General features: G+C 39.1%; 1 protein-coding gene across 4 annotated transcripts in view; it reads left to right on the top strand.

Moving 5' to 3' along the window:
* CENPU (centromere protein U) overlaps window positions 1–9,843 on the top strand; it is a 62,622-nt gene that overhangs the window by 30,917 nt on the left and 21,862 nt on the right. For all 4 annotated transcript variants that reach the window (XM_012559496.2, XM_023724664.1, XM_023724666.1 and 1 more), the window contains exons 7-8: window positions 4,363–4,432; window positions 6,641–6,755. In XM_012559496.2, the coding sequence (XP_012414950.1) occupies window positions 4,363–4,432; window positions 6,641–6,755 (185 nt within the window). The remainder of the gene's footprint in view (window positions 1–4,362; window positions 4,433–6,640; window positions 6,756–9,843) is intronic.

Below are 9,843 nucleotides of genomic sequence, written 5' to 3' on the forward strand. Positions count from 1 at the left end.
AGTAGCGTCTGGGGTCTTAAAAGCCTGTGAGCAGCCATTTAGGATACTCCACTGGTCTCATGCCTTCGGGAGCAAGGGAGAATGAAGAGAACAAGATACAAGGAAAAGATTAGTCCAAAGGACTAATGGACCACAGCTACCAAGGCCTCCACCAGACTGAGTCCATTACAGCTAGATGGTGCCTGGCTTCCACCACTGACTGCTCTGACCAGGATCACAACAGGGTTCTGGACAGAGTTGGAGAAGGTTGTAGAACAAAATTCTAACACAAAAAAAACACACCAGATTTACTGGCCTGACAGACTGGAGAAACCCTGATAGTAAGGCCCCTAGACACCCTTTCAGCTCAGTGGTGAAGTCACTCCTGAGGTACCCCGTTCAGCCGGGGATTGGACAGCCCCATAAAACAAAATGAGACTAATGAGGCACAGCAGTCCAGGGACAAGTACTAGAAGGCAGGAGGGGCCAGGAAAGCTGGTGATAGGGAACCCAAGGTTGAATAAGGGCAGTGTTGACGTGTCATAAGGTTGTTAACCATTGTCATAGGGCAACATGGGTACTAACTGTTCAATGAGAAACTATTTTGTTCTGTAAACCTTCATCTGAAGTGAGAATAGCAGCACAACTGGGAGAACGTAATCAATGTCACTGAATTGTACTAGTAGAAATTTTTGAAATGCTGATCTTTGGCTTTGTAGATTTTCACCAAAAAAAAAAAAAGGTCGAGAAGGGAGAGTGTTGACATGTTGTGGGGTTGTTAACCAATGTCATAAAACAATATGTGTACTGTTTAATGAGAAGCTATTTGTCCTGTAAACCTTCACCTAAAGTACAATAAATAAAATTTTTTAAAAAAGGCCAGTTAATACGACTATTATTCAAATTTACGCACCAACCACTAATGCCAAAGATGAGGAAATTGAATATTTTTACCAACTTCCGCAGTCTGAAATTGATGATGCGTAAATCAAGATGCATTGATAATTACTGGTGATTGGAATGCAAAAGTTGGAAATGAAGAAGGAACAGTTGTTGGAAAATATGGTGATAGAAATGATGCTGGAGATTGCATGATAGAATTTTGTAAGACCAATGACTTCTTCATTGCAGATACCTTTTTTCACCAACATAAATGGTGACTATACATGTGGACCTTGCCAGATGGAACACACAAGAATGAAATAGACTATGTCTGTGGAAAGAGATGATGGAAAAGCTCAATATCATCAGTCAGAACAAGGCCAGGGGTCAACTGTGGAACAGATCATCAATTGCTCATATGTAAATTCAAGGTGAAGCTGAAGAAAATTAAAACAAATACACGAGAGCCAAAATATGACCTTGGGTATTGTATTTGTTATCTAGTGCTGCTATAACAGAAATACCACAAGTGGATGGCTTCAAAAAACAGAAGTTTCCTCTCTCACAGTCTAGTAGGCTAGAAGTCTGAATTCAGGGCGCCATCTTCTAGGGGAAGGCTTTCTTTCTCTGTCGGCTCTGGAGGAAGGTCCTTGTTATCAGTGTCCCCCAGGACTAGGAGCTTCTCTGCGCAAGAACCCTGGGTCCAAAGGACATGCTCTGCACCTGGCACTGCTTTCTTGGTGGTATGAGGTCCCCCTGTCTCTCTGCTTGCTTCTCTCTTTTATATCTCAGAAGAGATTGGCTCAAGACACAATCCAATCTTGTAGATGGAGTCCTTCCTCATTAACATAACTGCCTCCTATCCTACCTCATTAACATCATAGAGGTAGGATTTACAACACATAGGAAAATCACATTAGGTGACAAAATGGTGGACAATCACACTATACTGGGAATCATGGCCTAACCAAGTTGACACATTTTTGGGGGAAACAGTTCAATCCATGACAGGTATATCCTACCTGAATTTAGAGACCATCTGTCTTAGGCTGGGTTCTCTAGAGAAGCAAACCACTAAAGTGTATAAATATATACAGAGAGAGATTTATATCAAGGGAACAGCTCACATGATTGTAGATGCTGGAAAATCCCAAGTCTGTGGATCAGGATAGAGGCTTCTCCTGATTCACGTAGCTGCAGGGGCTGGCAAACCCAAGATTGGCAGGTCGAAGAGCAGGGCTCCCACTCATAGGCTGTAAAGATCGACGAATCTCAGAATCGGCAGATAAGGTGATAGTTCAAGTACCAAGAACCAGAGGTCAGACGAACAGGAAGCAGCCGCAGGATCCAGAGCGAGCAAAAAGCCAGAACACCTGCTTATATTTGGATATAGGCTACGCCCTCAAGGAGACTCCCTTTCAACTGATTGGCTGCTCACAGCAGATTCCATCAGGGGAATGATCACATATAAACACTGAGAATCATGGCCCAGCCAAGTGGACACAGAGTCTTAATCATCACACCATCTCAGGAACAGATTTGATGCATTGAACACTAATGACTGAAGATTAGATGAGTTGTGGGATGACATCAAGGACATCATACATGAAGAAAGCAAAATGTCATTAAAAGACAGGAAAGAAAGAAAAGACAAAAATGGATGTCAGAAGAGACTCTGAAACTTGGTCTTGAATGTAAAGTAACTAAAGCAAAAGGAAGAAATGAAGTAAAAGCTGAACGGAAGATTTCAAAGAGCAGCTCAAGAAGACAAAGTATTATGAAATGTACAAAGACCTAGAGGTAGAAAGCCAAAAGGGAAGCACACACTTGGCATTTTTTCAAGCTGAAAGAACTGAAGAGAAAATTCAGACCTCGAGTTGCAATACTGAAGGATTCTACAGGGAAAATATTAAACGATGCAGGAAGCATCAAAAGAAGATGAGAAGAATACATAGTCACTGTACCAAAAAGATTTGGTCGATGTTCAGCCATTTCAGGAGGTAGCATATGATCAAGAACTGCTGGTACTGAAGTAAGAAGTCCAAGCTGCACTGAAGGAATTGGTGAAAAACAAGGCTGCAGGAATTGACAGAATACCAATTGAGATATTTCAACAAACAGATGCAGTGCTGGGAGTGCTCACTTGTCTGTGCCAAGAAATTTGGAAGACAGCTACCTGACCAGCTGACTGGAAGAGATCCATATTTGTGCCCATTCCAAAGGAAGGTGATCAGCAGAATGTGGAAATTATTGAACAATATCATTAATATTACACACAATTAAAATTTTGCTGAAGATCATTTCAAAAGTGATTGCAGCAGTATATCGACAAGGAACTTCCAGAAATTCAAGCTGAATTCAGAAGACAACGTGGAATGAGGGATATCATTGCTGATGTCAGATGGATCTTGGCTCAAAGCAGAGAATACCAGAAAGATGTTTACCTCTGTTTTATAGACTGTGCAAAGGCATTTGACTGTGTGGATCATAACAAATTATGGATAACATTACGAAGAATGGGAATTCCAGAATACTTAATTATGTTCATCCAGAACCTGTGCATAGACCAAGAGACAGTCGTTCAGACAGAACAAGGGGATACTGAGTGTTTTAAAATCAGGAAAGGTGTGCATCAGGGTTGTATCCTTTCACCATACTTACTCAGTCTGTATGCTGAGCAAATAGAGAAACTGGACTACATGATGAAGAATGTGGCATCAGGATTGGAGGAAGACTCATTAACAATCTGCATTATGCAGATGACACAGCCTTGCTTTCTGAAAGTGAAGAGGACTTGAGGCAGTATCCACAATAAATGCCCATGGAAGCAGCAGTCAAGAAATCAGATGATCCATTGCATTCAACAAATCTGGTGCAAAAGACCTCTTTATAGTGTTAAAAGCAAAGATGTCACTTAAAGGACTAAGGTGCACCTGACCAAAGCAACAGTATTTTCAGTCACCTCATATGCATGCGAAAGCTGGACAATGAATAAATACCAAAGAAGAACTGATATCTTTGAATTATGGTGTTGGTGAAGAATATTGAATATACGATGGACTTCCAGAAGAATGAACCAGTCTGTCTTGGAAGTACAGCCAGAATGCTTCTTAGAAACAAGGCAAGACTTTATCTCACATACTTTGGACATGTTATCAGGAGGGACCATTCCCTGGAGAAAGACATCATGCTTGGTAAAGTAGAAGGTCAGTGAAAAAGAGGAAGACCCTCAACAAGATGGATTGACACAGTAGCTACAACAATGGGCTCAAGCATAACGACAATTGTGAGGATGGCGCAGGACCTGGCAGTGTTTCATTCTGTTGTACATAGGGTCACTATGAGTCAGAATCGACTCAGTGGCACAAACAATAACAAAAAATGAGAATTATAGCTAAAATATTAATTGACATTGTTTGATAATACCATCTTCTTAATCTGTATGTTTTAAGAAAAAGAAAACTTTTCTCAAATAAAAATCTATGCTTTTTTTTTTGGTAGAAAATTCAGAAAAAGAGGAAGATGTCTCATGGCAAAGGGAAGAAATCAAGAAGTAAAGATGTAGACTCAGGTACAGAATTGTGTTTTTATACTTTGTCATTGATTCCAGAATTTCATTTTTTATTTTTTTTTAAAAACCTTTATCTTAAGTTTTAAGTATATAAAATTGCCACTTTTTTAAAATTAGGAATGTGTGAATTTTGAGTAACTTGATTTTTTTCCAATGTTTTATCATGAAAATTTTCAACATACAGCAAAGGTGAAAGAATTTTACAGTGGATAGTACAGTATACCCACCACCTAGATTTTACTATTAACACTTTTATTATACTTGCTTTATCACCTACCTAACCGTCCATTATCCATTTTAATTTTTGATGCATTGTGAAATAAATTGCAGACATCAGTACACTTCCTCTGAAATAATTCAACATGCACATGAGTAACTGGACTTCAGTGTGTATGTATATTTTACGTACAATGAAGTGCCCAGCTCTTAGGTGGACATTCGTTGAGTGTTGGGAAAGGCAAACACCTGTGTAACTGAAACCCCTATCAAGATATAGACCCTTACCATCATCCAGAAATTTCCCTCATGCCTCTTCCAAGTAATTTCAAACCTTGCTAGCTCCTGTCCTACATTTCTGTTTTACAAGTTGTTAGTAACAAAAACAACATTGGAGTGTTTACTATGTGGCAGTCATTGTATGAAGTGTTTCATATCATTCCCTCTTTAATTCCTGTAATAAACCTGTGAGGTGTAAGTACTATTATTTCTCCCATTTTTATAGATGAGGAAACTGACACTTATATCAAAAAACTTGTCTGAAGTTGCACAGCCTTAAATGGGCTCAGCCATGTTTTAGGTATCTATTGATGCATAATAAACCACCCCAGAATCTAGTGATTTAAAATAGTGGTCAGAAAACTGGCGTGCAGTCCAAATTTGGCTCATTGCAACTTTGAAAATTGGGATATAGCTATGTTCATTTTTTACATATTGTGTATGGCTGCTTTTGTGCTTCAATGGCAGAGTTGAGTAGTTGGCCCACAAAGCTAAAAATATTTGTTATTTGTCCCTGAATTAAAACAGCAACCAGTTTATTGGTTTACAGTTTTGATTCTGCTCATTTGGCTGCATTCATTTGATGGCTGAGCTGGGGTGGAAGGTCTCAAAAGGCTCCGTTCACATGTCTGATTCTTTAGTGCCCCTCCACATGACCTCTTTCTTTCTCCATGTGGCTAGCTTGGTCTTCCTTGTGGTTTGAGAGTCAGAATTTCATGTGACAGCAAAAAGCAGAGGCTGCAGATCTCTTGAGTCCTAGCCTTGGAAGTTGTGCAACATCACTCCATTGTATTCTATTGATCAAGCCAGTCACAGGGCCGGCCCAGATTCAAGAGGAAGGGAGATAGGGAGGAGTGGCAAAGAATTTATGGCTGTCATTAACCCATCACAGCCCAGAATTGAGTTCAGGTCAGTGTGAATCAGAGCTCACAATCAGTATGCTCATCAGTTTTGAGGTATTAAATGAGGAATTAGTTACGGGAAGAGTGGGCTATACTGTTAATGCCTTTTGTTAACATACAAAAGATAATTTGGGTATTAATTAGAAATTGACAGATAATAGCACCTTACAAATGTATAGTAATTTATAGTTTTGGGAAATGCATTCACAGATATTTTAATGCTCAAGTCCCAAAGCAAACATAAAAGGCAGAACATACATTTTTTTTTCCTTCCATTTTACCTATGAGGAAGCTGGGGCTCTTGAAGGTTAAATGATCTGCCTGAGATGTTATGACTAGTAAGTAAAGAAGCTCAAAGCAGAACCTAGGTCCAGTATATTTCCATATATTACTACAACTATTTAAATTAATATATCAAGTAATCATGATGTATTCTAGAAGTGGCCTACAGATAGATTAAAATTGAGAAAATACGATTAACAGAAAAGAGCTCTTATCACCCGTAGTAGTACTGAGTAAGAGCAGACTATAAATAAAGGCACAGCAAGGTAACCAAAATGCAGCAGTGTTTTGGACTGCTTCAGCAAGGATCCTAGGAGAGCTGAGGAGACAGCAGTGAGTGACAGAGAAGGCGGGAGCTTGTGAGACTATGTACTGGGATGAGAAGATGAGAGTGTGTTTCCTCACATGTTTCTTTGGCTATAGCCATCTTTAGTAATTTGGTGGGACTGTTTTTGTTTCAGGCTTTCAGAGCCCTGGCCTAGAGCCAAATTATGAATAATCTGTAAATTGATTTATTTTAATGTTCTAGATAGTGATATTTTCGACAGTGCATTTATTTGGTGTCTAGAAGGAAAGAAAACCAATGACATCATGGAGTTGGGTATTGTTTTGTCTGCATTTGAGAAAACCCTCTTAGAGTATAAGTAAGTATTTTGTTGTTGTGATATATGTACCTAATAAATTCCTTGACGCACCACTTTTGCTCATCACAGTTTTTGATATGTAATATTTTCATTGGTATTCAATTTTAAGTATTTTGTACATTTCTTTATGATTTCTCTAATCCTGAGTTATTTAGCAGCATGTCTTTAAATGTCCAGATACGTGATTTTTAATTTATATTTTTGTATTAACCTTCTATCTTAAATATGTTGTAATCAAATCATGGTCTGGTAATACCTATTTTTTGGAATTTTGAAACTTGCATTATGGCCTAGCGTATGATTTTTGTGGAGTCTAATTATTGGCTCTGTATGTTATCAGTTATCAGTTTTTCCTGGTATGTCTGTCAATTTTTGCTATATATATTTCTAGGCTATTTTGTTAGAAACATCATGTTTCAAATTCCTCTGTCTTGTGGATTGAACACTTTATAATTGTGTAGCTGCTGAATTTAGTCCATTTATATCTATTAATTTTCAACATATTTAGAACAATATACTGATATATTGTTTCTACCTCTTTAATTTTTTCTTCCACTTTTTTATGTTTTTAACCCTTCCTAGCTTTAAAAAAAAGAAGTCTCTAGGTGGCGCAAAAAGTTAAGCACCCAACTTCTAACCAAAAGGTTGGCAGTTTGAACCCACCCAGAGGCCCCTTGGAAGAAAGGCCTGGCGATCTGTTTCCAAAAGGTCACAACCTCAAAAACACCATGGAGCAGTTGTACTCTCACATACGGGGTCACTATGAGTCAGATAACTTTAAACAAAAAACAAAAAAACCTTGTATTTATAACTCCTCGGTAATAAGATTAGAACTTTGGCATGCTCTCTTTTCCCTTGGTCTATAGTCCCTTACCCCTACCCCAACTCCCATCATGTTTAGATTGTCTAAAACAAAACAAAACCCATTGCCACTGAGTCGATTCCAACTTATAACGACCCTATAGGACAGAGTAGAACTGCCCATAGGGTTTCTAAGACTGTAATCTTTAAGGCAGCAGACTGCCAAATGTTTCTCCCCTGAAACGGCTGGTGGGTTCGGTTAACAACCAAGCACTCAACCACTGCAGAGACTTTTATTTCTGGTTCAAGATGGATGACATTTCCCCTTTTTTGTGTTGTCTGTCTAGTTTTCTCCCCCCACCCAAGACAACAAACTTTACTAAGGTATTTGATCACTTGTACTTCATGTATTTCGTGCAACATTCTCTGGATATGTCTCTTCTCTTAATACTGTTTTCACTGTGGTACTTTTATGTTAAAAACTTTTTTTTTCTGATTTCTACTCTTATTGTACTTTATGTGAAAGTTTACAATTCAGTTTAGTCTGTCATACAAAAATTTACACTTATGTAACCCTAATTGCTCTCCCTATACCGTGACAGCATACTCCTCCTTTCCACCCCTGATGTCCCGTGTCCGTTCAACCATCTCCTGACCCTCTCTGGCTTCTCATCTCACCTCTGGACAGGAGCTGCACATTTACTGTCATGTATCTACTTGAGCTAAGAAGCACACTCCTCACGAGTATCATTTTATGTCCTATAGTCCAGTCTAATCTTTGTCTCAAGAGTTGACCTTGGGAATGGTTTTAGTTCTGGGATGACAGAGAATCCGGGGGCCATGCTTTCTGGGGTTCCTCCAGTCTCAGTCAGACCATTAAGTCTGGCCTTTTTACTGGAATTTGAGTTCTGCACCCCACTTTCTCCTGCTCCATCAGGGACTCTGTGTTGTGTTCCTTGTCATGGCGGTCATTTGTGGTAGCCAGGCACCATCTAGTTCTTCTGGTCTCTGGCTGATGGAGTCTCTGGTTTATATGGCTCTTTCTTTCTCTTGGGCTAATACTTTCCTACTGTCTTTGGTATTCTTCATTCTTCTTTACTCCAGGTGGTTGGGACCAATTCATGCATCTTAGATTACCGCTTGCTAGCCTTTAAGACCCCAGACACCACTCACCAAAGTAGGATGCAGAACCTTTCCTTAATAAACTTTGTTATGCCAGTTGACCTAGATGTCCCCTGAAAGCATGGTCCCCAGACCCCCACCCCTGCTACTCTGTCCCTCAAAGTGTTTAGTTGTATTCAAGAAATTTCTTAGCTTTGGTTTAGTCCAGTTGTGCTGACTTACCCTGTACTGCGTACTGTCCTTCCCTTCACCTCAGATAGTCGTTGTCTACTATCTGGTTAGTGAATAACCCTCTCCCTCTCTCCCCACCCTCATAACCATCAAAGAATGTTTTCTTATAATAGTGGTCTTATACAATATTTGACCTTCTGTGACTGACTAAATCCACTCAGCATAATGCCTTCCAGATTCCTCCACATTATAAGATGTTTCACGGATTCATTGTTGTTCTTTATCGTTGTGTAGTATTCCATTGTGTGAATATACCATAATTTGTTTATCCATTCATCCATTGATGGGCACCTGAGTTGTTTCCGTCTTTTTGCTATAGTGAATGGTGCTGCAGTGAACATGGGTGTGCATATATCTATTCGTGTGACGGCTCTTATTTCTCTAGGATATATTCCAAGGAGCAGGATTGCTGGATCCTATGGTGCTTCTATTTCTAGCTTTCTAAGGAAGTGCCAAATCAATTTCCAAAGTGGTTGTACTATTTTACATTCCCACCAACAGTGTATAAGTGTTGCAGTCTCTCCACAACCTCTCCAACATTTATTATTTTGTGTTTTTTGGATTAAGATGGGGTGAGATGGTATCTCATGGTAGTTATAACTTGCATTTCTCTAATGGCTAATGATCCTGAGCATTTCCTCATGTGTCTCTTAGCTGCCTGAATATCTTCTTTGGCAAAGTGTCTGTTCATATCCTTTGCCATTGTTTAATTGAGTTATTTGTCTTCTTCTTGTGATTTTGTAGTATCTTGTAGATTTTAGAGATTAGACACTGATGGGATTTGTCATAGCCAAAAAGTTTTTCCCGGTCTTTAGGTTATCTTTTTACTCTTTTGGTGAAGTCTTTTGATGAGCGTAAGGATTTGATTTTTAGGAGCTCCCAGTTATCTGTTTTTTCTTCTGGTGTTTGTGCATTGTTACTTATGGTTCATATT

Source organism: Trichechus manatus, unplaced genomic scaffold (assembly GCF_000243295.1).
Source record: "Trichechus manatus latirostris isolate Lorelei unplaced genomic scaffold, TriManLat1.0 scaffold00254, whole genome shotgun sequence".
NCBI classification, from domain to species: Eukaryota; Metazoa; Chordata; class Mammalia; order Sirenia; family Trichechidae; genus Trichechus; species Trichechus manatus.